Source organism: Prionailurus viverrinus, unplaced genomic scaffold (genome assembly GCF_022837055.1).
Source record: "Prionailurus viverrinus isolate Anna unplaced genomic scaffold, UM_Priviv_1.0 scaffold_35, whole genome shotgun sequence".
Lineage (NCBI taxonomy): Eukaryota > Metazoa > Chordata > Mammalia > Carnivora > Felidae > Prionailurus > Prionailurus viverrinus.
Window position 1 is genome coordinate 2,744,371 of NW_025927605.1, and position 27,080 is coordinate 2,771,450.

Sequence of the window (27,080 nt, forward strand, 5' to 3'; positions counted from 1 at the left end):
AGTTTCTCACCGAATGAATGTTAAAAGACTTGTGTTGCTATGAAGGAAAGCCTGAATTTTATTTATTTTGGTTTTCTTAAGAACATAAAGATTTCAATAAAAAAATGTTCAGTTCTTCATGTTTAAGCTAAGAAAGGCGCTTTTTTTTCCTTTCTTTTCTTTTTTCTTTTAAGCAGAGAATTGGGTTTTTTAATTTTTTTTTCATTTATTTATTTTTTGAGAGACATAACAGAGCACAAGTTGGGGAGGGGCAGAGAGAGAAGGGGACACGGAATCTGAAGCAGGTTCCAGGCTCCGAGCTGTCAGCACAGAGCCTGACGTGGGGCTCGAATTCACAAACTGTGAGATCATGACCTGAGCCGAAGTCGGATGCCCAAACGACTGAGCCACCCAGGCGCCCCGAGAATTAAGTTTTTAAGTACCAGAACCAGTACTTGATTTCCATGAGTTTTGCTCAGAGACAGGATCTTCTCAAGAGTGGGTTCCTCAGACAAGGAGCATTATTGCCAACCAAAACAGAGGTGCAGCTGCCCTCCATTCCTCCCAGCTTTTATTTAGTACATATTTTATTTAGTTCAGAGAGCACACGTATTTAAAATTTGGTTTTCTCTACTGTCTTTGCTTAGAGTGCAGATTTGGGCGTATTACGTGATGAACTACATTATCAGTGTTGTGGCACACCTGTTTGTGCCTTTGTTTGAAATTACTTGCTAACTGACTTCAGGGGTTTCAAGGTGACGGAGCCTTTTAGCTACCTCTAGATCTCTTGCTTGGCTCCAGACCTGGTCAGCAGTAATTGAATGTTATTTCAATCTGACAGCTGTTCAGTTTCTTCAGTGAGCTGAGTTAAGCGATTTCGTACTGCCCAGTAGCAATTGTTGCCTAAATTGTTTTAAAAAATCAAGAGTTGGAGAAGGGAGTGGGGAAAAGAGGGAAGGCAGGAAGGGAGAGAAGCCATCCAACCCCTGTCACCAGTTCAGTGCCTCTGAATGAATACAAAGTCCATGGAATGGTTTCTCTGCCTCACGAGAAGAGTTAGCACTGCCTGCAGGTCCCAGATCTGCAACTGGTAATAGATAGAAATGTCTGATTTGTGTACATAGTTGCAGGCACTTTCTGTCCTAATATCTCATTTCCAGGGCTCTTTAGAAATAGTAGTGTTGTTTCACCTGCCTTTACTTAAGAAATACTATATGTGGAATTAGCACATAGAACTAGTCAAGGCTGGAAAAAGCATGTAGAACATTCTTGACCTTGTGCCCCCTTACACCCTTAAGGGGTAACTATAAATAGGAAGTTATCAGAGCCCTTATTTCCTTCAGAGTACACGAAGCACTTTCCTTTTCCCTTCATTTCTAGAAGCAGATAGCATAAGCACCAGAGAAGTCAGTAGGAGGAAGGAGGAAGGGCAGTACATTGTTTAGAAAAAAAGAAGAAAAGAAAAGAAAATATCTAGTCCACTAAGCTAATTAGTGGATCAGGGATAGATTAACATAGTCGATTAGGCATCTAGTCGATTTGAATTGAACTGCTTCCTAAAATTTGCAGTGAGCATTATGAAGAAATCACTTTAGCTAAAGAAAAGGCATGATGCGTTGAGGCTGCATTTATACAGGCTCATGTGCATGTATGTATACATATGTATGTAATTTTTTTCCCCTAGGGACTCAATAGATCTTGATAATCCACAGGAGAACATTAAGGCCACCCAGCTCCTGGAGGGCCTGGTGCAGGAGCTGCAGAAGAAGGCGGAGCACCAAGTGGGGGAAGATGGGTTCTTACTGAAGATCAAGCTGGGGCACTATGCCACGCAGCTCCAGGTGGGTGTGAAGGCTGGATCACACTTAATCCTCTCCTTCATTCAGTGCTTCCCGTAGAGATTTTCTTTCTCCTCTGGAACCCAGTGTTGTGGACTTACATGTTCGCCGTATAAAGTTCTTACTGTTTGGCTTTGTGGTTGTAGCCTTTTGTTTTTAAACTTTTTATTTGAAAACAATTTCAAATTTATAGGAAGTTGCAGGATTGATACGAAGAACCCGTACATATGCCCAGATCCACCTGCTGTTAACATTTGCTTTGTCATATTCTGTCTCTACACACACATACACACACATTTTTTTTGTCACTCGAGAGTAAGTTGCATACGTCGTGTCCCTTTGCCCCTGAGTACTTTAGTGTGCGTTTTCTATACATAGTTATAGTGCAGTTATCATCTTTAGTACATTTAACATTGATAGAACACTTTTCAGTAATCTTGTATCTGTGTTTCCATTTTGTCAACAGTCAGTTGAGTCACAATAAAGTCCTCTAGGACATTTTTTTCCCACCAGCCCAGGACCATATATTGCATCTGGTTGTCATGTTTCTTTAATCTACTTTAATCTGGAATTGTTCTCAACCTTCTTTGCCTTTTCTTACATTGACATTTTAAAATAATTCAACTCATCTGTTTTTTAAAGATAAAATGAACATCTTTTTGGGTCTGTGTCATGTCTCCTTCTGATTAGATTCAGGTTACACATCCCTGATGCGAATCCTGAGTAAGTGATGTTGTGTCCTTCCCGGGGTATCATATCTGAAGACATACACCGTCCATCTTCCTTGCACTGGGGGTAGTAATTTTGACTGCTCGGTCGAGGTGGTGTCATTTCTCCTCTTACGTGGCCTTTTCGAAATTTATGTATCCTGTTTCCAAGAATGACACCCTAGTACTTTAGGCAAATTAGGAGGCAAGAAATAAAATAACCTTACCTTCTCACTGTAATTGGGTTTCCTATGATGTGCTTTTCTTGTCCCCCATTAGTATTGGAGGAGCCACATTGCTCATGATTATGTCATCATGTCTCCAGGAGTCCCCTCATCATAAAATCTTACCCCTGCTCTGAGATGGGGTTAGGCCCCATAGCACAGAGTGGAACAAAGTGATGTCTGCTATTGGGTTCTTTCAGAACACATATGACCGCTGCCCCATGGAGCTGGTCCGCTGCATCCGGCATATTCTGTACAACGAGCAGAGGCTGGTCCGCGAAGCCAACAATGTGAGTGTCCCATGGGTGTGGGGAGAAGAGCTGGGAAGTCCTTCCTTGCCCCCCTCTCTCTGGACCCAGATCTCTCAAGACAACTCAGTGTGCATCTGTTGATGTTTCTATAAACAGAGCATTGTCCTAAGGGGCACAAAAGAAATAGAACACTAGTCTCTGATCTTAATTGATTCATGACCTTGGTGAGATTACCACCACAAAACAATGTGAACAAGTGCAAAATAATTTAACCCCAACTGAACAGTTTTTGAGTAAAGGCATGCTCATGTTCAGGTGAGATTACTTAAGAGGGATTTCTGCTGAGCCCTCTCTTAGTCAAGCATAGAGGGAATGGCTCAGACCAGGTCACTTAAATGGCTGGATCCATAAAATCCTTGCTGTGCCTGCCCTAGAACTTTGGGGTCTCCATGATACCATGTGTGAGAGATTCAGCCTCTTCCCTCAGTTAGAATAAGGTCTTGAGTGAAGACACAGATGATGTACGTTCACACAGCCTTCTTCCCCACTGTGTCCCCAGCACCTCACACGGTCCATAGCCCTGGATCAGTGCGTGAATATGGAATGAGGCGTCATCATCATTAGTAGAAAAACCCAGGTATATCCTGGATGTGTTCACTTCTAGTCTCTCTGAAGGGAATTAGATGGACCCTGTTTGGGCAACTCTGATGGAGGCCAGACTGTGAAAGAACTTTCTATTATGGCATATGAAGGTGCCACAGTTGGTCAGGTCACCTATTTCCCCCTCCTTTTATCTTCCCTCCACACCAGTTCTCACAAATGATGTTTGCAATTCCTTTGACTCACAATTTTGCTTTTGGGGTTTTCGCTAGGTTATAGGTGCTAGCATTGGCTTTTTCTTCAGTTTAAGGCCTGAGGTTTTCTTTCTCTCTCTCTCTCTCTCTCTTTTTTTTTTTTTTTTAACATTTATTCATTTTTGAGAAACAGAGTGTGAGTGGGGGAGGGGCAGGGAGAGAGGGAGACACAGAACCTGAAGCAGGCTCCAGGCTCTGAGCTGTCAGCACAGAGCCCGATGCAGGGCCCGAACTCATGGATGACAAGATCATGACCTGAGCTGAAGTCGGATCCTTAACCGACTGAGCTACCCAGGGGCCCCAAGGCCTGAGGTTTTCTACCATCCTCACTGCCCAGCTCACTTCCGCCCACACTCTCCTCCCCTGATATGTCCTCAGGGTACTTCTCCAGTTGGAAGTCTTGCTGACACCATGTCCCAGAAACACCTCCAGATCAACCAGACGTTTGAGGAGCTGCGACTGGTCACACAGGACACAGAGAATGAGCTGAAGAAGCTGCAGCAGACTCAAGAGTACTTCATCATCCAGTATCAAGAGAGCCTGAGGATCCAGGGTGAGGCCAGGGCCGCCTGGGCGGTGTGTGTCGTGAGGGCTACAAGGAAGTTCAGGTCAAATTGGAAGAGAATGGGGTTTCTGTTCAGAGGCACTCCCCTTTCTGTGGAGTAGCCGGGAACCATGTGCACTAAAGATCTGGCAGGGAGGATGAGACTTAGGAAGGGGAGGAGTCACGAGCTTGCCTTTGGAGACTGTGGGTCTCACTCAGGCTTCCCACACCCAGGGAGCTCCTGGTCTGCTGGGGAAGAATTTCCTCCTGTGGAAAGAAGCTCACAGTCTAGTAAACAGTACTTTTGTATATAATTGGTGTTTCATAAATGCTGCTTTGCTGAACTGTTAAATTCTCCAAGCAGGAAAAGTATAAGGGCTAAGGGCTGTGTTTGTAGTGACAAACCTTTAATGTTTTGTGCAGTTATTCAGAGAGGCTGTCCTGACACAGAGCCTGCTAATGCACCTCAGTTAGCCTTGATAAGCAAAGGGTCCCTTTCCTGGTATAAATCCTGCTAGGTACTTAAGTACTGAAAACGGCAGTCTTGAGGCTGACGCTTGGAGCCCCACCAGCGCCCCCTATTGGCCTTGTTAAGAATTTGGCAGAGTGACTTTTTTTTTTTTTTTTTTTTTCCAACGTTTATTTATTTTTGGGACAGAGAGAGATAGAGCATGAACAGGGGAGGGGCAGAGAGAGAGGGAGACAGAGCATCTGAAACAGGCTCCAGGCTCTGAGCCATCAGCCCAGAGCCTGACGCGGGGCTCGAACTCCCGGACCGGGAGATCGTGACCTGGCTGAAGTCGGACGCTTAACCGACTGCGCCACCCAGGCGCCCCTGGCAGAGTGACTTTAATGCTAATTTTGTCTCCCTGCAAGCATGCCCAGCTGAGAATCTCAGAAAAGCCTCTGCTGACCAGCTGTACAGACACATACCCATCTATGTAGCATGTGCGCCTCTAATACCGTGCTTGTGGGCTCAATTTTGTGGCGATATTGCTATTATTATTAACTCAGTCTTCCATACTAATTATAAATTTTTTGAGAAGGGATTGTGTCTTATCTCTGTACCCTGAGGTTGGCACATTGGCTGAATCATAGTAGGTATGAATAAGTGTTGATGAGATGATTCTAGCATGTTTTCTTCCATCTGAATCCATCTCAGACTGACGCAAGAGAAAGGGTGGCCCTCTTCCTAGATTAGGGAACGGGAGAATTCAGGCTATTAGTTCTACCCAAAGCCTTTGACTGGTTGGTAGTACTTCCAATCCTATTCTTGGGTTTTCTGTTTCCTATTTATGGATTTGGGTTTGACTCTGGTTTGGGTTTGTACCCATCATGCCATGTCAGTTCAGTCTCATGTATCAAGTTCACCTATGGGAAACACAGGCTATCATCTGTTTGTGCAAGGGGAGGCTCAGCTCCCTCCAGTGGAGCAGAAATTGCCTCATGTCTGCTGGCCTCCCTCCCAGAAGCTTCTGCAAAGTGCCAGGAGAGACCTAAGTGAGTCACCTGCATAGGGAGGTTGGGCCCAGGTGTGGGGCTCACCACCACCTCCCTGGGGGTGGGGCCAGGATTTCCGAGGTGGCTCCAGACTGCTCTGCTGTGTTCCAGGCCTGGACAGTATTCTTCTCTCTCAGTCCCCGAGAGTGGACTCCAAACCGTATTTCCAGTTGTCTTCTAGCTCTGGGCTTTTCCTGGCTGTCTAGAATTGCTTTAGTCTGTCTGCCCCAGCTTGTGTGTCCAAGAGGCAGGACCTAGGTCCGTGTGAGAGGGCCCTCAGCGGCCTGCCAGGAACTTGCCCAAGATGTGGTGATGTTCACCTCCTCTTGACTCAGGCCCAAGTAAGGACACTGGAATATTGTTTTTTTAAAAAATTAGATAGACCCCACACCCAACATGGAGCTTGAACTCACAACCCTGAGATCAAGAGTTGCATGCTCTATGGACTGAGACAGCCAGGCACCCCGACACTGGGATATTCAAATAGGTGATCGGCAAGGCGTAATAACCCCAGCATTTAGGATAGTGGTTACCTTTGGAGGCAGGGACGGATGTGCAAGCAGGGAAGGATGTACAGGGAGTTTTCAATGTGGAAATGTTTGATTTCTTTTTTTTTTTTTAATGTTTTGTTTATATTTGTGAGAGAGAGAGCATGCATGTGCATGCAAGCGGGGATGGAGCAGAGAGAGGGGGGCAGAGTTTCCAAAGTGGGCTCTGTGCTGACAGCAGACAGCCCGATGTGGGGCTAGAACTCACAAACCATGAGATCAAGAGCTGAGCCAAAGTCGAACGTTTAAACGACTGAGCCACCCAGGCACCCCGAGAAATGTTTGATTTCTTTAAGCCGGGTTACTGAAAGACAGGTGTTCCTTGCATCGTTCTTTCTGCCTTCCTTGGGTCTTGAGAATTTCATAATAGATGTTTTGTAAGAGGGTACTGAGGCCTCACCGACTCCCCTTTCCTGCCATGGATGAGCTTCCCAGCAGCTAGTGTGGAGAGAACCTGCCTCCCTCTCTGGCACCCTTGGGTGCTAGAACCTTCCCTCTCCTGAGAGGATCTTGCTGCTTTCGTGTTGCCAGTGGGCCCTGGACATTCTGTCTCCCCGTCTCCCTCGCCTTTTCCCTTTCGCCCCTTCTGTTTCTGTCCCTCTCCCTCCCTCTCCCTCTCCCTCCCTCTCCCTCTCCCCACTCCTCCCTCTTTCCGTCTCTCCCTCTCTCCCTCTCTGTCTCCTTCCAGTTGGTCAGCTGAGCTCACAGTGACCCGACCTGGACAAACAAACACGTTAGGCACCTCCCAGCACCTAGAGAAATGCCTTCTTCCCTAGGAGAGACTGCTGTGCTCCCGGGGATGGGACAAAGCTGGAGATGGGACAAAGCCAGCAGGCAGGGGCTGCCCTGAGGGGGCTCTGATGTGTGGGGTGGGGCTGAGCGGCTACTGGTCTCTGTCACCCTTTAAGCCTGCCCTGGGACCCCCTAACCAGTAAGGACACACTCATCCCTGCAGCGTGTGCGTGCCGGGCAGTTCCTTGAACGTGTTCTGTGTTCCCACATATTTCATCCTCAGCCAGCCACCGAGACAGGGGCCAGGATTCTCCCACTTTGCACATGGGCAAACTGAGGCACAGAAGCGTGATGCACGAGTTCACCCAGTTAGTGAACGGTGAAGGCACACATCAAACCAGGCAGTGAGGCTCCAAGCTGGACCCTGTGTGGCGTGAGGAGGTGTGGGCAGCCAGCTGTGTAGACTGAGGTGGGAGGGGAGGCCGTGGGGTAGGATCCTCCTCAGCTATACCCTCAGGTTTCCACCTACACACCCCCAGGAGGGGAGATCAAAGGCGAGCGGCCAGAGAAGAGCCTGCTCATCTCTGGCACCCTTGGCTGCCAGAAGCCCAGCTTGCCATCGGTCAGATGTGTCCCTTGAGGGTCTGGCCTCCAGAACAGGTGTGTGCGTTCCCCTGGGCTTCCTGCAGGAAGCTGGGAGATGATGGTCACAGGTGTCCTGTCCCCTCCTCTAGCTCAGTTTGCCCAGCTGGCCCAGCTGAATCCGCAGGAGCGCCTGAGCCGGGAGACGGCCCTCCAGCAGAAGCAGGTGTCCCTGGAGGCCTGGCTGCAGCGGGAGGCCCAGACGCTGCAGCAGTACCGTGTGGTGAGTGGGATCCGCGTCCTCTCCTCCCAAGCCTTGAGGTGCACATCCCAAGGGGCGCGGGGAAGCCGAGAGAGGGCTAGAGCCAGGAAGAGAGCAGGACCCAGCAGAGCTGGAGGCCAGATCGTTCTCTCCCGTGGGGGGCATGTGAGGCAGAGCAGGTTGGGAAGAGGGGAAGGCCTGGGCCTGGGGCCTGGTCCCTGGCCCCCAGCCCTGCCTCCCGAGGCCTGCAGTTGGCGTGTTCTCCCCACTTGCCTTCAGGAGCTGGCCGAGAAGCACCAGAAGACCTTGCAGCTGCTGCGGAAGCAGCAGACCATCATTCTGGATGATGAACTGATCCAGTGGAAGCGGCGGCAGCAGCTGGCGGGGAATGGAGGGCCCCCCGAGGGCAGCCTGGATGTGCTGCAGTCCTGGTAATGGTGTGTGGGGGGTGGCGGGGGGGCAGGAGGGGGCGGCAGGGGCTGGGAGTGGTGCAACCAGCTGCGTTTCCATGAGCAGCCGGCTCCCTCTGTCCTGCGGCAAGACTTAGTTCACTAGGGGTTCTGGTTCCTGATGCGGACTTTGGGGCCCCCGTCTGTGCCCCCTGCCCAGGAAGGGAGTCACCGTGCTGGGGAGTGGGGCAGGGCTGGGTGTGCAGAGTGACGCTCGGGCCGATTGGACCCACTTCAGGCTTGCTGCCTCTGTGTATTTCTCTGTGTTTCTGGAAGGCGGGCGCTCTGCTCTGCTCCGCTCCGTGGTCGGGAGTGGCGGCTTAGGCGCAAAGCCTTCCTGGGTGAGGCTGGCACTGGGTCTTGGGGCGTTCTCCTCAGACTGGAGCCTCCCAGCCTCGAGCCTGGGGGATGGCGTGATGCCATTGTCCTCCCGTTGGCCTGGGGCTCCCGTGCAGGTGCGAGAAGTTGGCCGAGATCATCTGGCAGAACCGGCAGCAGATCCGCAGAGCTGAGCACCTCTGCCAGCAGCTGCCCATCCCTGGCCCAGTGGAGGAGATGCTAGCTGAGGTCAATGCCACCATCACAGACATCATCTCAGCCCTGGTGACCAGGTAATTCCTGCCTCGGGCCACACCCAGCCCCCGTGCGGTTGGCATGGGGGAGGCAGGCGGTGCTTTGCTGATGGTGGGGGTGGGGGTGGGTGGGCTCTTGCTTGAGTCCTTGTCTCTGTTTGCCTCGGGTCCCCGTCCCCGCTCTGTCCTCAGTTGCTTTAGCTGCTTGGTGTTGACCTTGCCCAGTTTCTGTTGTGGACACCATGTGGACTGCCCTTGTCCCCCGCAGCCCATGCCAGCTGCTGAGTCGTTTCACTGCCTCCCCTCCAGCCATCTCCTCTGACTCTCAGTGGCCTCCCTGGGAACAGGGGCGGTGCCATGTGCCTTCATTTGCCTGCTGAGCCCCGGCAGCCTCCCTCCACAGGGGAACCAGACCCTGTGCCCTGAGCCGGCATCATGTCTGGTGTGGTCCTTGTGTCCCCGCAGCACATTCATCATCGAGAAGCAGCCCCCTCAGGTCCTGAAGACCCAGACCAAGTTTGCAGCGACGGTGCGCCTGCTGGTGGGCGGGAAGCTGAACGTGCACATGAACCCCCCCCAGGTGAAGGCCACCATCATCAGTGAGCAGCAGGCCAAGTCACTGCTCAAGAATGAGAACACCCGCAAGTACGTGTGCCCTTCCCCCGGTCTGCTTCTTTTCTCCATCCTTACTACAGGAAGAAGTGCTCGGGCCTCCTAGCCCACACGCTGGACTCCGCCATTCATTATACGAGCCCCATTAGCCCCACTGTCCCCTTCCGGCTCTCAGAGAAACAGTGTAAGGAGTTTCTTCTGTGAAAAGAAACATGATTATCTTCCATTTACTAGGGATAAATCAAGAAAATTTCTTTATGTTAATGTATATTTATTTCTTGTATATTTCAGCAGCTATCATTTCCTCTAAATGACGTCGGTTTTTACAACGTTCTTTATTGCCCCCCCTGTATAATTTCTACCCCACGTTTACCGAGATGCATGAGTTTAGAGTCGAGTGTCTCTCTTCTCTGCAGCGACTACAGTGGAGAGATCCTGAACAACTGCTGTGTGATGGAATACCACCAAGCCACCGGCACCCTGAGCGCGCACTTCAGGAACATGGTGAGGATGGGAGAAGAGGAAGAACACATTTTCCCTGGTTGTTTGAGGGCTTTGTCCTCTTATTTCTTTCCTTTGCAGTCCCTGAAGCGAATTAAGAGGTCTGACCGTCGTGGAGCAGAGTCAGTGACTGAAGAAAAATTTACAATCCTGTTCGAATCACAGTTCAGTGTTGGTGGAAATGAGCTGGTTTTTCAGGTCAAGGTAAAGGCCTCCCTCAGCTGTGGGGTGTGTGTGTGTGTGTGTGTGTGTGTGTGTGTGTGCGTGTGTGTGCATGTGTGTGTACTTTATATAAGAAAAAAGTTTTGATCACATAGTGTCTTTACTGTTAATGAACAGAAACTGGGGAGACTTCATCCTTAAAACTGTATCTCTTAGATTCTCTTAGGAGCTACAGTAATAAACTAAAATAGCTGGAGAAATAGGTAGGAATGAATCTAGAGAAACATCACTACAGATGAATTTGAGTAACAGTTTGTAATAAGTTTTAGACATTTGTTACTTGCTCTTTTTTCCTAGAAATGTCTCTATCTTCTTTCTCTTTTCTCTTGTTCTCCATTTGAGAAACTTAGTGTATCCTTCAGAAATATCCAAGCAACATCTTATTTATTTATTTATTTATTTATTTATTTATTTATTTATTTATTTTTAATATTTATTTATTGTTTAATTTAGCATATGGTGCAACAATGATTTCAGGAGTAGATTCCTTAATGCCCCTTACCCATTTAGACCATCCCCCCTCCCACCACCCCTCCAGCAACCCTCTGTTCTCTATATTTAAGAGTCTTTTAAGTTTTGTCCCTTTCCCTGTTTTTATATTATTTTTGCTTCCTTTCCCTTATGTTCATCTATTTTGTATCTTAAATTTCTCATATGAGTGAAGTCGTAGCAACATCTCTTTTAAAGTATCTAAAATCTGGGGATGCCTGGGTGGACTCAGTCAGCTAAACATCCGACTTCAGCTCAGGTCATGATCTCCGGGTTTGTGAGTTCACCCCCCACATCAGGCTCTCTGCTATCAGCCCAGAGCCCACTTCAGATCCTCTGTCTCCCTCTCTCTGCCCTTTCCCTGCTTGTACAGGGAAAAATAAATAAACATTGGTGTGCCTGGGTGGCTCAGCTGGTTAAGTGTCCAACTCTTGATTTCAGCTCAGGACATGATCTCCCAGTTCGTGAGTTCGAACCCTATGTCAGGCTCTGCGCTGACAGTGTAGAGCCTGCTTGGGATTCCCTCTCTCCCTCTCTCTGCCTCTCCCCTGCTTGTGTTCTCTCTTTTTCTCTCCGAAAATAAATAAGTAAACTTAAGGGGCGCGTGGGTGGCTCAGTCAGTTAAGTGTCTGACTTCGGCTCAGGTCATGATCTCACAGTTCGTGAGTTTGAGCCTCACGTCAGGCTCTGTGCTGACAGCTCAGAGCCTGGAGCCCGCTTCAGATTCTGTGTTTCCATCTGTCTTCCCCGCTCTCATTCATGCTCTGTCTCTCTCAAAAATAAACATTAAAAAAATAAATAAAATATCAAAAATCTCTAAGATTGCACCATTGTGTAAAGTCCTGTGATTCTTGGAGCCATTGAGATTCTGTGTTCACGGGTGACATTTACTGAAACTTGAAGAGAGAATGAATATGTTGTGATAGAGGAAAACAAAAGCAAGACAGGAATGTGCCGCTCTGGGTGCTCAGCCCTTTTCCTTTGTCTTTCTAGACTCTCTCCCTCCCGGTGGTGGTGATTGTCCATGGCAGCCAGGACAACAATGCGACGGCCACTGTTCTTTGGGACAATGCTTTTGCAGAGCCTGTGAGTCAATCCCTCGAACTTATGGGTCTCAAGATCTTGATGCTGGTGTCCTGAATCTCTTTTATGTGTTCTTCCCCAGGAAAGCATAGAAAACTGTAGTTTTCTACAGTGGGCGGTAGAGAGTATGTGGAGAATGGAAAGAGCATAGGCTTGGAGTCTGGCCGAGGGCTGAACTCACGCCTTACCGTTTCCTCATGTTTGACCATGGGGAGTTCACTTTCCCTCTTTGAGCCTAAGTTTCCCTAAGTGTCTGCACCACAGGGATAATAATGCTTCATAGTGCTGTTAGGAAGATGAAATTAGGTAACATTCAGGGGCTCCTAGCTGGCTCAGTCAGTAGAACATGTAAATCTTGATCTTGGGATCATGAGTTCAAGCCCCATGTTGGGCATAGAGTTTACTTAAGAAAAAAAGAAAGAGGGGCACCTGGGTGGCTCAGTCGGTTGAGCGTCCGACTTCAGCTCAGGTCACGATCTCGCGGTCCGTGAGTTCGAGCCCCGCGTCGGGCTCTGGGCTGATGGCTCAGAGCCTGGAGCCTGTTTCTGATTCTGTGTCTCCCTCTCTCTCTGCCCCTCCCCCATTCATGCTCTGTCTCTCTCTGTCTCAAAAATAAATAAAAATGTTTAAAAAAATAATAAAAAAAAAAAAGAAAGAAAGAAATGAAATGTAACATACAAAATACAAAATGCTTGTCATATAGTCGATACTTAGTAAATATTAATTTGAATCTTTGGGTGAGACCATGAATGGAATTTGGGACTCCCAGTTTCCTTCCAGAAGTGAGACCTCTCAGGAGGTTACTTTAGCTTAGCAGTTGCTTCCTGTCAACTTCCCTCCAATAAATGAGGGTGCCATTCAATGTGCTCCAAATTTTAGGTTATGTGATTCATCCCACGTCTCTCCAAGAACGAGATGTTTTGTCTGAGGGAATGAATATGGTTTTGTTGACTTATACATCAAATCCTATCAGAAAATCACTAGTGTGTGCTTGTTGAGCATTTTCAGAACATTTCATCAGGAAAAGTTGTAGATGTTGTACATTTACAGTGGAGAGTAGTCCATATGGTAGGTATTCAGGACATAAAAGTTACTGCTTGTCTAACGTGACTCTAACGTGAAGAGTCTAACCGAGTTATCTCAATGGTCCTCTTTAGAGAACAATATTTTGGCTGCAAAAGGAGAGGTTTTTAGCAGAAATCCTACTGTGCCCATTCTACAAATCTTGAGCTTGAGTCTCCTCTCAAAACTCTCTGCCTGCGTTGCTTCCTAATAAGCCTCCTGGATAGAAGTGCCCCTCTTCTCTCATTCCCTTCCCTGCCTGCCCGCCAAGCTCGCTCCCCATGTGACTTCGACATCTCCTGCAGCATGCCATTACTGAATAAATTGCCTAAGTTTATTTAGGCCTGGCCTAAATAAATAAGCATTTTTAACATTTTCAGTTGTGTTAATGACTGGCGTACATCTCACACTGTTTTAAAATAAATACATGCTTGTGGGGATTTATTCTACAGATATATTTGCATATGTGTCAGATGACTTACGTGCATCGCAGCATTGTCTGTCATAGCTGAAGATTGCTAGGCTGACACACAGATGTCTGTCTACGGAGGCCTGGTTAAATATCGTATTGTTCTTCCAGACTGTGGAGTATTTAGCAGCCACAAAAAGAAATTTCTTGAATGTGCTGCTATAAGTAAGGTCTTGCAGAGATAGAATTAAGTGAGCAAAAGGAAGATGCAGAACATGTGGGTTTTATGCTACTACTTATAATTTTTGAAAGGAAAAATGTGTGTTTCTTGGTAAGCATTGAATACCTGTGGAGGCATACACGGTCAACTAGATTACATGCTCTGGGCCTGCTGGGTGGGACACAGGTTTAAGAAAGTGACTCCATCAGATACCCTCCCATGCTTTTTAAATTTTATATCATGTGAAGGAATTGCCTATTCCAAAACAATTTTTTGTAATAATGAAAAAAGAAGAGGAGGAACTATGGCCAAATAGGATGAAAAAAACAGTTTATTAAAAATTAATGTTGTAAACTGTTTCTGAATAAAGTGGTCCAACTCACAGTTTCCACTCTTCTGCATGAAATTTTTTCAGTTTGAGCTGGAGTTCAAGGGCAAAGATCACACCTGTGCACATACGTACGTGAGCACACACCCATTCTTTCTGCCTGCCCTTAGAGAACCAATCTTTCAGATTTCTGTTCCCATGGGGTTTACGGCGTAAACCAGACCTTTGGTCACGTTTTGTTTCTGCGGCCTTTCGAACGTAGGCTCAAACTGTACGTTCAGCAGCTCATTTACAAAACACCATAGACAGTGTGAGGTTACCTTCTAGGCTGTGTGTAAAGAAGGCAAAATGGGACCTTCTGCATCTCACAGAGCTGCATATGCCATAAAAGTCAGAATCTATCCTCAGGCTCAGCAAGACAAATGTGTGTGACTACATTGAGCCATCACTGTTTTTGTTTTGTGGGTGGAATGAATAAATCATGCAACTGTTTTCTCCTAAGATCCTGGCTTCTCTCCCTCGCAGGGCAGGGTGCCATTTGCCGTGCCCGACAAAGTGCTGTGGCCGCAGCTGTGTGAGGCGCTCAACATGAAATTCAAGGCCGAAGTGCAGAGCAACCGGGGCCTGACCAAGGAGAACCTCGTGTTCCTGGCACAGAAACTGTTCAACAGCAGCAGCAGCCACCTTGAAGACTATAATGGCATGTCCGTGTCCTGGTCCCAGTTCAACAGGGTGAGGGACCTGCCGCCAGCTGCCATTAGATCAGTCCTTCCAAACCAGATGCCTTCCAGAGTCTTCCTGCCCCAGGGCACTTGTTCTTCATGATGCTAATAAAATGTGCCCAGCGTAATCACCAGTTTCTGAATAGATGGATAAGCACATAGCTTTTCTTATGTAGAAAACTAGATCTTTGAATATTTAAGTAAGCTGGGCTTTGTGTGCAGCTAGTGCATTTTTTTCCTTTATAAAGGAGACAGAGCAAAGCAAAAGGTAACATATCTCAAAAGAAGTAAAGCTTTTGTGGCCAGAAGTCCATGGCTGTTTCCCATGGACTCGCTGGTGCTCGCTGCTGTGTGACCCTGCAAAACCAGACTCCCCCCAAGACTCTCAGCCCACAAAAGGGAATGCTGGTAGAGGAAACTTCTCCTCTAGCATCGGGGAATTCAGATGTCACCTATCACATCTTTGACTTTGTGTGTGTGTGTGTGTGTGTGTGTGTGTGTGTGTGTGTGTGTATACTTTAAGCATTTTATTTTTGAGAGAGTGCAAGCAAGGGTGGGAAAGAGAGGGGGTGGGACAGTATCCAAAGCAGGCTCTGCACTGACAGCTGTGAGCCCGACGCGGGGCTTGAACTCACAGACCGTGAGATCGTGACCTGAGCTGAAGTCGGACGCTCAAATGACTGAGCCACCCAGGTGCCCCACATCTTTGACTTTAAATCCAACTTTTGTTTCTTTGCTTACGGCCCCCACCCCCCAGGTGTTTTACATGACCTAACTCAAAAACAGCAAAGAAAGCTCAGATCCAGGTGGAGGTGTTTATAGCAGGGGTCCACTGGGTGTTGGTAATCGTTGTCGTTTTTTCCCTTCTTTCCTCCTCTCTCTTCAGCTTTTTGATTGTAGGACCATTTGGTAAAACTCGGACAGGCATGTATGTTTGTACGATTCTGACAGTGTAGATGTTTGTTTTCCATTTGATTTTTTTCAGTTAAATCATATGCAGGCAATATTCCAAGTGTTACTCTTGGCCTTCTTGTGTTCACTGTTGTATCTCCAACCAGGAGAATTTGCCAGGACGAAATTACACTTTCTGGCAGTGGTTTGATGGTGTGATGGAAGTGTTAAAAAAACATCTCAAGCCTCATTGGAATGATGGGTGAGAATCCTTATTTCCTAAGTCAATAGAGGTTGAAGCTCTTCTTTCCTCTGTTAAAACATCACACTCTGCCTCTGCTCCTTTGGCCTTTGCAATCCAGGGCCATTTTGGGTTTCGTGAACAAGCAACAGGCCCATGACCTACTTATTAACAAGCCTGATGGGACCTTCTTGCTGAGATTCAGCGACTCTGAAATCGGTGGCATCACCATTGCTTGGAAGTTTGATTCTCGTGAGTTCCTCCCTTTTTAAAACATATCTCGGCTCTAGTTAGCTGCTTCTGTTGCAAAATTACTTTGACAAATGACTTACTGAATATTTGTGATGCGGTCAGCTCTGAGGAAGGGAGTGCAAAGGTGTCACCAGGACCCAGTTGCTGCTGCTAAGGCAGCCCTTGTAGAATCACATCACGGGAAACACAGTTAACGGATTTTGAGAAACGGAACTGTGTAACCCTGACATGGCTACCTGTAATGCAGCATTGTGTCCACAATCTCAGCTGCTTCCCTTTTGAAATGTCTGCCTCCGTATTCGACCCTGAGCTTATTTCAATGAAGAAATACTTGGATGAGTTGGAGTCATTTTAATTATTCCTTTCTCCTAATCCACATAAAGGCATGGCCACAGATTCTTTCCATCCAAGAACCGTTTTTTCCTCTGATCCTCAACATAAGAGTAGCTTGCTAGTTTTTTTGCAACTTAAAGATATTCCCAGCCTTTCACAGCTCTCTGCAGCCTCTGGCTGTCGGCAGGCTTCCTGTCTCACTCAGATCACTCACTCACACAGCAATCAAGGATTGGAGTCCATAAGAACTATTTCTTCTACAGAGGGACCGAAAAACCATTTGAACTTGAAACTACCTGAGATCGTTGGCTCTCTAGGGAAGTGCCATATGCATTACCTGCTTTTTCCCCCCTGGCTTTGATAAATGACTTGAACTACAACCTGTGGTTAATTTTAAATGGAGATCTTTATTGGGACAGTTTTAACGGAGAGTCTTTAATTTGTAGCATGTTTGGATTTTTTAACATTTCCTGTTCAGAAATCATGTTTAGAATACGATTATTCTGTTTATCGCTCTAGAGGAAAGGATGTTTTGGAATCTGATGCCTTTTACCACCAGAGACTTCTCCATCCGGTCCCTGGCTGACCGCTTAGGGGACCTGAATTACCTTATCTACGTGTTTCCTGATCGGCCAAAAGATGAAGTGTACTCCAAATACTACACACCAGTCCCATGCGAGCCTGCCACTGGTAACAATGTTCGCATTCTGATCTGGTTTTGTTGCGATTTGAGTTTTCTTTTGGTTTTTGTGTGTGTGCGCGCGCGCGTGTGTGTGTGTGTGTGTGTGTGTGTGTGTGTGTGTGTATCTGTCTGTCTGTCTGTCTGTCTTGCATGAAAACCTACACAATCAGGATTTAGTTATTGCTGTTTGAGTATTATTCAAGGCAGTTGTAAATCCTTGGCTATATTCTTCAGTCATATAGAAAACATATCTGCTGCTGACCCCAAACATCAAATTGAAGGGAACAAATTTATTATCTTTTTTCACATTGCTTTTATTTATTCATTTTTTAATGTTTTATTTATTTTGAGAGAGAGAGAGAGAGAGAGAGAGAGAGAGCGCACACAGGTGGAAGGAGGGGAAGGGAGAGAGGAGACAGAGAGTACCAAGCAGGCTCCATGCTGCCAATGTGAAGCCCAGCTCAGGGCTTGATCTCACAAACCCACGAGATCATGACTTGAGCCAAAATCAGGAGTCCAACACTTAACCGACTTGAGCCACCAAGGCACCCCTCAAATTGCTTTTTTTTTTTTAATTTTTTTTTTTTCAACGTTTATTTATTTTTGGGACAGAGAGAGACAGAGCATGAACAGGGGAGGGGCAGAGAGAGAGAGGGAGACACAGAATCGGAAACAGGCTCCAGGCTCTGAGCCATCAGCCCAGAGCCCGACGCGGGGCTCGAACTCACGGACCACGAGATCGTGACCTGGCTGAAGCCGGACGCTTAACCGACTGCGCCACCCAGGCGCCCCTCAAATTGCTTTTAAAACAAGTTTAGATCAAATAAAACTAGAGAGGTGAAATTTGTTCTTCAAAACAGAGATGGTTTTATTGTTTTCTGAGTGTAAAAGTATTCTGTATTAATTGTAAAATTTCCAGAAAAGTATGGAGAAGAAAACAGATAAGCATCTCTCATTCAGAGATTGACCACCAAAAAAAAAGTGTAGCAAATATTCTCCCTGTCTGTGCAGATATGTATTCTTCAGTCAGTCACAAGATGCTTGTTGGGGACTTCCTGTGTGGAGGTTACAACCTAGTAGTGGAAGGACAACAAACAAACAAACACATGTATTTAGTGATGGATGCTGTGAAGACAAGAAAGCACAGTCAAGGGGTAGAGACGGGTTAGGGAGGAGGATGGGGGTAGCATTTCAGTGGAGTGGTCAGGCAAGGTCTCTCTGAGAAGGTGCCGTCAGCGCAGAGCTGAATGAAATGAGGAAGCTAGCCATACAATGATCTAGACCAAAACCCGAGAAGAAGTGCAAAAACCCTGAGGTGGGAGTAAGACTGGTGTATTTGAAAAACCCCACGAGGGGGGCCCAGTAGGCCAGAGCTGAATGAGCAGGAAAGTGTGGGAGGTTAGGGCAGAGCAGTAGGGGTGCCAGATCATGTCAGGCTTGGAGTTCAGTAAACGGTTTGGGTCGTATTATCCATCATCTTTTGTGATCTGATTTTTTTTCCACTCAAAAATGTACCATAGGGAGGGGCACCTGGGTGGCTCAGTCTGTTAATCGTCCAACTTTGGCTCAGGTCATGATCTTGCAGTTCATGAGTTCAGGCCCCGCATTGGGCTCAGAACCCAGAGCCCAGAGCCTGCTTCAGATTCTATGTCTCCCTCCCTCTCTCTCTCTCTCTCTCTGCCCCTCCCCTGCTTGTACGCTTTCTCTCTCTCAAAAATAAATAAAACATTTAAATAAATTAAAAATTATATATACCATAGGCAGAGTTGCAGGTCTGTAAGTATAATCTTACAACATCACTATAATGATTGCATGGAATTCCATGTACAGTGAGTGATTCGATGTCACTGATTTGAGAGACTGACAATTTTTTTTCTTTTTCTATAATTTATTTTTTATAATTTACATCCAAGTTAGCACATGGTGCAACAATGATTTCAGGAGTAGAATCCTTAAGCCCTTTACCCATTTAGCCCATCCCCCCTCCCAAAACCCCTCCAGCAACGCTCTGTTTGTTCTCTATATTTAAGAGTCTCTTATGTTTTGTCCCCCTCCCTATTTTTATATTATTTTTGCTTCCCTTTCCTTATATTTATCTGTTTTGTATCTTAAAGTCCTCCTATGAGTGAGGTCATAGGATATTTGAGACCGACAATTTAAGTTATTCACAGTTTTCTGTTGTGAATTAATATTGAGATAAGCTGGGGACGCCTGGCTGGCTCTGTTGGTGGAGCATGTGACTCTTGATCTCGAGCCCATGAGTGCAAGCTCCGTGTTCAGTGTAGAGCTGACTTAAAAACTAATAATAATAAAAATAAAGAAATAAAAAATATTGAGATAACCTGGTACGTTAATCTTGTTCAACTATTACCCTGGGATAAACTCCTAAAGTAGAATTTGTATCAAAGGATATACATGCTTTTTATTTATTTTTTTTTTAATTTTTTTTTTTTCAACGTTTATTTATTTTTGGGACAGAGAGAGACAGAGCATGAACGGGGGAGGGGCAGAGCGAGAGGGAGACACAGAATCGGAAACAGGCTCCAGGCTCCGAGCCGTCAGCCCAGAGCCTGACACGGGGCTCGAACTCTCGGACCGCGAGATCGTGACCTGGCTGAAGTCCGATGCTTAACCGACTGCGCCACCCAGGCGCCCCTATACATGCTTTTTAAGCATTTTGACAGATCTTTGCAGAATCACCCTCCAGAATGGGGAATCCGTTCTCACTCCCACCGATGTCTGTTGGACCACCTGCTCCTCCATATCCCCTGCCAGTCATAGATTCTGTTCACTGGCTTCATTCTTGCCAGTCTGACTGGCATAAAAATGGTGTCTTGGTTCTTATTTTCATGTCTTTGATTCTAAGCAAGATCAAATGTCTTTTCGCATAATGATAATAGCAAAATTGTAACTAGAGTAATAACAGCTGACATTTGTTGAGTACTTCCTGTGCACTGGGCCCTTCCTGGGCAGCTTTCATATAGTATCTCATCTAATCCTCAGAACAGGTCTGGGAGGTACGTCTGTTACTCTCCTCACTTTACATAGGAGCACTTGAGGCACAGAGAAGTAACATAATTTGCCAAAGTCCACACAGCTAGAAAGTGACCAAACCAGGGTTTGAGCTCACAGAGGCTAGCTCCAGAGTCTATTTCTTCACTTCCACGTTACTGGCTGTTTCTATTTTTTCTGTGAAGTGTGTTTCTATTCCTTGTCCATTTTTCTTTTGGGGTTCCATCTTTTCCTAATAAGGTGTAAGAACTTTTATATAGTAAATAAGCCTTTTATTATATATAGCAAATATTTTTCTCAGTATGTCATTGTTCTTTTAACATTTAAGTTTTATTTTGCTGAAGTGCAAAACTTGTATTTTCTATACAGCCTAATCATTCATCAACCTATTTCCTGTATAGAGCCTTTTATATCATGCCTTCCCACCCTGCAAGGATGATTCTATTTCTAGGTGGGAATATAAGCCAAAATTTTTCAGATTTATGCGGTATTTTGGATTAAATCTACCATGGTTTCTTTTTCTGTTAGCACAGCTAGTTTAGGTTTTTAAATCCTATTTTTTACAGCATTTCTCTGGGTTTTATCTTTTTTGCCAATCCATAAAATTCTTTAGAAACTGTAAAGCACAAAAAGCGTGCAGTATTATAAAAAGGCAGCTCCTGACATTTGAAGGCTTAGAAGAAGCAGGTTAGGGTAACAAGCAACTTGTGCCCCGTGTGCCGTTTCGTTATCTTGGACTGTTTCACTGACAAACTTTTTATCCTCTTGACCTTAGTGTCGTCTTCATTGTCTGACATCATTAGGATTATATGTATTCCCATACTCACATACCCAAGAAATGAGACTTCATTCACCGACTTCAGACTATCACATTCCTACTACTCACTTAACTGGGTTTCTACAGTCAGCCTCTTAAAAAGGTAACTATGGCTGACCAGACCACTCTCCGATCTGTCCCCTAGCTTCCCACATCCCAGTGGGGATTCTGGGGAGAGTGAAAGAGAGACACACGGACATTTTTGTTAACCAGCCACGGGGCGTGGACAGCACTCACCCGGATGAGTGACCATCAGATTACCCGCAAATGTAGAAAGCCCACAGACACAAAAGAGCACACAGACACCTGCGTGACACTCCCTTTCCTAAAAGAGGAGATTCTCAGAGTCAGAGTAACTCCAGGGGCCACCAAGTCAAATTCATTCCTTTCTTTGAGTTCTCTGTGCAGCCCCTGACAAGTGTTTGTACTCCTTCCATTTGAAGATCTCCAGGGGTCGGGAAGTCAGTTTTTCCCAAGACAACCCGTTTCTTTTGTGCGCAGTTCTAATTACGACAGTGTTCTTCTCTCTGTGATTGACAATGTGTTCCCTTTTGTGTTCTCTTCCGATCTCCTCCCAGTGTTGTTGCCTGGGATACAAAGCAAATCCTGCCACTCTGCCACATCTGTAACTTTAAACTTTTAAGATATTTTTTCTTTTTACACTTAGTGTGCAATTAATGTTTGGTTTAGATTTGTCCTGGAGCATACATTTTCTGTGGCTTGAAGAATTTATCAACATATCCAAGCCAACTCGGAAGATACCTTAACTTGCAGTTTTAATATTAAGGCTTCTCCTACACCAGGTCCCCCTAACAGATTCAAATATTAAGTGCTTGTATCAGATCCTAAGATAGAATTAGGTGCTTGTGTCCTGTCATGAGAAAAGCTGTGATTCTTAAGGGAGATTGCATTTTCATTTCTTTGAGAACTTTGGTTCTCATCACCATCCCCCCCTCGGCAGCTAAAGCGGTGGACGGATACGTGAAGCCACAGATCAAGCAAGTGGTCCCTGAGTAAGTGTCCAGGGTCCAGCCCTGGTCTTCTGCTGCCTCCTTTCCCTTCCCCCCGCCCCCCCTCCCCCCCTCACCGCTGCCCCTCCCGCTTATAGGCCCTGTAGGGCCCAGCACCCCCTGGCCCCCTGAAACCTGGCTCAGCCCTGGAGAGGGAACTGAGCTTAGTCTCCATGGGACCAGGACCCAGGACCCCACTCCCATAGCCGGACCCCCAGGCCCAGGGGGCGCTTTGTGCTTCCACACCCCAAAGAGATGTAAACATGCCCCCTGAGCTCTCCCCAGGTCAGCCGCTGCCCTGAGGTCACTGAGGCTTCTCCTGTTCCTCCTGCAGGTTTGTGAATGCGTCTGCAGACTCTGCCGGGGCCAGCGCCACCTACATGGACCAGGCCCCCTCCCCAGCCGTGTGCCCCCAGGCTCATTATAACATGTACCCACAGAAGTAGGTTGTGTTCTCTGGGGCTCCGCAGGGAGGAGCTGGGGCTGGGGCTGTGTTCTCTGGGGCTCAGGCTGGGCCCCGGGGGGCTGGTGGACAAAGGGACCCAGAGCTCCTGTAGGTCTGAGACCACCCAGGCCAGGCACCGGCATATGCCCAGGTGGGAGACAGAGATTTGAACAGAAGGTATTGGTAGTTTAGAATGGGGTTGGGCAAACGTCAACTACTCTTCTCTCTCCAAATGTAGATTTTTCTTGCTTTGTATAAGGAGCACATGGGCTTTACATGTGTGGACAGCCAGGGTTAGGGACAGCTGGGTGGGTGTTCTAGCCTGAGCCTCTCCGTCCAGATAGCAAAGGACTCTACTCCCCACCGTCCAGATCAGGAACATCTTTCCCCTGAAGCCTAGGCCAAGGGCACAGGCCATCTTGGGCTGTTCACCCAGTGGGGTGTGGGGCTTGGGGTGGTCTCTGTGGCTCATCATTGGCCTTGGGCAACCTTCCCCTTCCCTTTATCTCTTATCTTTTTCTCCCAAGCCCTGACCCCGTCCTTGACAATGATGGGGACTTTGATCTGGATGACACAATGGATGTGGCGCGGCGTGTGGAAGAGCTCTTGGGCCGACCTATGGACAGTCAGTGGATCCCTCACGCGCAGTCATGACGCCCCCATCTCCATCTTTAGCTTCTTCGTCCTCGCCAGAGGAGTTACTCTTGTGGATGTTTTAATTCCATGAATCGCTTCTCTTTGGAAACAATACTCATAATGTGAAGTGTTAATACTAGTTGTGACTTTAGTGTTTCTGTGCATGGTGGCACCAGTGAAGGGAACGTGTGTGAGTGTGTGAGTGTGAGGGTGTGTGGGTGTGTGTGTGTGTGAGTTTTCACATTGGGCTGTTTCTCCCCCTTGCTGTCCAGAGTTTAGTTGCAGCACTGGGGCCATAAACAGTGGCTGTGGTTGTTTTAACCTTGTGTAAAAGGCAGTAGTTCCATGAACCCTGGAACTTGGCCATGTGTTCAGAGGGTGGCTGAACTTTGACATGTGGCTGTTCAAGTCAGAGAAGGACAAAGGGAGGAGAAAGCACCTCTCCTGTGAGATTTGTCACTGTGTCTGCCAAGCAATTGATATATAACCGTGATTGTCTCTGCTTTCCTCTGAAATGTACAAATTGCCTTTTGAAAAAGAAAGCCATCCTCCCTCCTTCCCTCTCCCTGACTCCCGTTTTCCTGGGTAGGGATGGGAAAAAGCGGGGACATACAGTGATTGCTGGGGCAAGGGAAGTCACGGGTTGTCTGACGGGTAGTTGCTTTTTAAGTAACACTGAACCCATGTTTTCTCATTCCCTCTCCTTCCATCCACTGTGTGAATTGCCCCTCAGTTCTGTGTGTGTGCACGTGTGCAGACACGTTTGATGAACCAGAGAAAAGAAAAGAGGGTCACATAACCGCAGCTTACAGTGCTGATGTCCTTTGTGTCGCAGCCAGAGTGGAAGGCCAGGCCGTGACCCACAGGCGCTGAGAAAGCTGCCTTGCCACCCGGGGCAGCTGCCCTCTGGTCTGCCCGTCCTTCTGCCCGAGCGCGGCTACCCCGCGGCTTACTGATGGTGGCCACTAGCACAGGCTGACTGGTGTTTTGTTTCTAAATCGGGACTTCTTGTTTTGCTCTTCCCACCCTGATCTGATATCACAGCCCTTTCTTCCTGTGGCAGGTCCTGTGCCATTCACACCCAGGTCACCTCGATTCCCTTCACTGTCCACACGGGCCATCTCAGGGAGGGGCCAGTGGGGGTGCAGTTCGAACCCAGGGCCAGCGTGCTCAGCGACGTTGTTGCCCACTTGGTACGGGCCACTGGGGGTCAGCGTTGGTAATCTGGGGCAACACAGTCAGTGGGTTTCCTAGGAAGTTTGGTAAGCTGCAGAAACCAAACAAAACAGCTTCAGTACAACGTCCACGATTTCTTCCGTAGCTTTACCCCAGAAGGAAGGAACGGTCTATCGCATTCAGGTGGGAAGAGGGGGAAGCAGGTATAGCTTTCCGGGTAGGCCTAAAGGTCACTCACCCCCGGCCCCCTTCTCCAAAAGAAGGAATGACCACACCAGGAGAGAATGGCCCTAAAAACCTTATTTTTATACATGTGAGTAAATAAACATATTTTTTTTACAAAAATGACTTCTGAATTTATCAGTGTTTTGATGTTAAAGGAAAATATTCCTCTGTAGTAAATTATTTATTGGAAGATGACTTTTTAAAAGCTGCTGTTTGCCCTGGCTTGGTTTCATACACTGATTTATTTTTCTATGCCAGGCAGTAGAATCTCTCTGCCTCTGAGGAGCAGGCCGACCCTTCCATGATACCAGCAGTGACATAGGATGTCGCTAAGCCCTTTACATACCCCTCAAGATTTGATTAAAATTCCACCCATGAGGATGAGTGTTGGGGAAGCGGGAGGAGGAGGCCTGACCGCTCTCGGACCCAGTCATAAAGAGCCCTTCCCTGCCTGCCCATTGGACTTCACCAGCACCGGCCCCTGAGTGTCCTGAGTGCCCTGAGTGCCCTGAGTGCCGTGGCAGGCCGGCCGGGAGCTCAGCAGCCCCGACGGGGCGGGACTGACACACTTTCACGTTGGCAGGGACCCAGCCCCAGGGTGTGCTGTGGGCAGAGCTTGCCCTTGACGGTTGGCACTGGAGATTGGGGGGACAGGAGCCAAAGAGCGTGGCTGCCCCGAGCAGAGGGGTCCCATGCTGGTACGGTCGCTGACCTGTCCTCCGTTTTCCTGAGGCTGCGCTGATAGATGGGAGAGATGTTTGACTGAAAGGTATGCTCGCTATCTGCATTGTGTTTTCTCTTTTCTCCCTGTTCCTGCAAACCACAAAAGAGGCAGTGGCAAGTCTTGACCTCCTCTGCCTCTCACTCGCCCCCAGACACGCACACACATAAGTCATCAAATGTTTCAATGTGTGGTATGTGCCGGGTTTTTGTAGGGGGGTGGGGAGACTAAAAGTGAATAGAACTTAAAGTGGAAGTATACTTTTTATAATTTTTCTTTTTAAAACTTTGTGAAATTATTTCAGATACATATTTTAGTGTTGAGGCAGATTAGTATGTAGCCACCAAAAAAGTATTGTGTACAATCTGGGGCAGTCACAAAATTGTGTATTTTATGTTACAATAAAGGCTTCCTCTGAAGGGACCATATTGAGTTCTGTTTTTCTTTCCATCGAGGTGGTGAGGGAGGGTGGCTTTGATAGGGAAATATTTGCGATCATCAGTGTGACTGTGAAAAACGGAACTGGTGGCCTCAGAGAGTGTGTCCTAGCTTTGATGGCAGAGGGGGCATTTCTTACCTTCCTGTTCATATGATGTTTTAAAAATTAGAGTGATCGTCTGTACCCCCTAGCCTCCTGATTCCACACTGTTCCCATTACAAAGCTTACCCTTAAATTTCAAGCACATTTCGAGTTGCCTGCTCTGAGCTGGGCATTGTGAGTGGGAGGAGAAATTGTTCTGCCCTCAAGAGGATCGTGACCCAGGAAAGATGACAAACATAACCAAACATGATAGGAGATCGGCTCGCGCTGCAATAAAGCTGTCCTGAGGCCGTAAGGGAATACAAGAGAACATGGAAGAAGGGCACCAGTTAGCTTGAGCTGACCCCTAAAGAACACATGGGAGTTGGGAGAGGCGCTCAGGTGGAGAGACCAGCGCAGGCAGAGGCTGGAGATGCAGGAGGGCCAGATACGGCTGGATAGAGGGTGACATCTGCTTCTCAGCTCAGGCCTGCATCACAATCTCCTGGAAAACTGGCTAAAGTGCAGATCGCTGGGCGACTCTCCAGAGTGTCCCAGCCAGTAGGCCTGGGGTTGAGCCTCAGAATTTGCATTTTTTTAAAAAAATTTATTTTGAGAGAGAAAGTGAGCAAGAAAGGAGCAGAGAGAGGGGGAGAGAGAGGATCCAAAGCGGGCTCTGTACTGACAGCAGAAAGCCCTTTGGGGGCTCAAACTCACGAACCATTGTTATGCCCAGAATTCGTGATCCCCAAAGACCACCAGGGAGCCGAGTCCGATGCAAAAGCAAAGAGCCTTTATTCGAGCTAGCTCGAGCTCAATCCCCTACCTGCACCGACGCAGCGGTGAGATACCAGGGAAAGAGAGCGAGTTTCAAAAGGACAAAGGTTTTATTGGGGCCTGGGGGCAGTTGGTGAGGTAATGGCTATGGTCTCAGCCGATTGGCTGGGGAGGGGTCCTGGGGAAGGGTCCAGCAGGTGAGGGAGGGTTTACTCAAGGGGAGGAGGTGTGGTCAAGGTGAAGGACACAGAACAAGATGGAGTCGGCTGGCCTAGGCCCGCCCTTTCACCATGAGATCATGGCCTGAGCCGAAATCAGACATTGAACCTCCTGAGCCACCCACGTGCCCCAGAATTTGCATTTCTAACAAGTTGTCAGGTGATACGGGGGCAAGGACCACACTTTGAGAACTGTGGCCAGTGATGAAGCCTAGTGTGCCAGGCTAAGAGTTTAAACTTCACCTGAGCATGATGGCAAGTGAAACCTTACCAGACTTCAAGCAAAGGAATGGCCAGAGTCTCATTTTAGGAAATACTATAGCGACACTGTGTATGATGGATTGAAGGGAGGCAAAAGAGGAAGGCAGGGATCCGGGGAGGCTGTTTCAACAGTGTGGGTCAGAGGAGAGGAGGTTCTAGATGAGGATACCACA

The 27,080-nt window shown here is 47.4% G+C and overlaps 1 protein-coding gene across 4 annotated transcripts in view; it reads left to right on the forward strand.

The window, feature by feature from the left end:
• Positions 1 to 25,555, forward strand: part of LOC125158439 (signal transducer and activator of transcription 5B) — a 68,043-nt gene extending 42,488 nt beyond the window's left edge. For 2 of the 4 annotated variants that reach the window (XM_047845505.1, XM_047845504.1), the window contains exons 3-19: positions 1,664 to 1,820; positions 2,949 to 3,038; positions 4,232 to 4,406; positions 7,912 to 8,042; positions 8,301 to 8,452; positions 8,926 to 9,081; positions 9,508 to 9,687; positions 10,071 to 10,158; positions 10,237 to 10,359; positions 11,860 to 11,952; positions 14,494 to 14,700; positions 15,749 to 15,843; positions 15,944 to 16,074; positions 16,927 to 17,097; positions 21,880 to 21,931; positions 22,263 to 22,370; positions 22,901 to 25,555. In XM_047845505.1, coding sequence (XP_047701461.1) covers positions 1,664 to 1,820; positions 2,949 to 3,038; positions 4,232 to 4,406; positions 7,912 to 8,042; positions 8,301 to 8,452; positions 8,926 to 9,081; positions 9,508 to 9,687; positions 10,071 to 10,158; positions 10,237 to 10,359; positions 11,860 to 11,952; positions 14,494 to 14,700; positions 15,749 to 15,843; positions 15,944 to 16,074; positions 16,927 to 17,097; positions 21,880 to 21,931; positions 22,263 to 22,370; positions 22,901 to 23,027 — 2,236 coding nt within the window. In that variant the 3' untranslated portion in view covers positions 23,028 to 25,555. Of the gene's footprint in view, positions 1 to 1,663; positions 1,821 to 2,948; positions 3,039 to 4,231; positions 4,407 to 7,911; positions 8,043 to 8,300; positions 8,453 to 8,925; positions 9,082 to 9,507; positions 9,688 to 10,070; positions 10,159 to 10,236; positions 10,360 to 11,859; positions 11,953 to 14,493; positions 14,701 to 15,748; positions 15,844 to 15,943; positions 16,075 to 16,926; positions 17,106 to 21,879; positions 21,932 to 22,262; positions 22,371 to 22,900 lie in introns of those variants that run through there. The other 2 variants (XM_047845507.1, XM_047845506.1) reach the window with 2 other exon arrangements.
• The last annotated feature ends 1,525 nt before the right edge of the window (positions 25,556 to 27,080 follow it).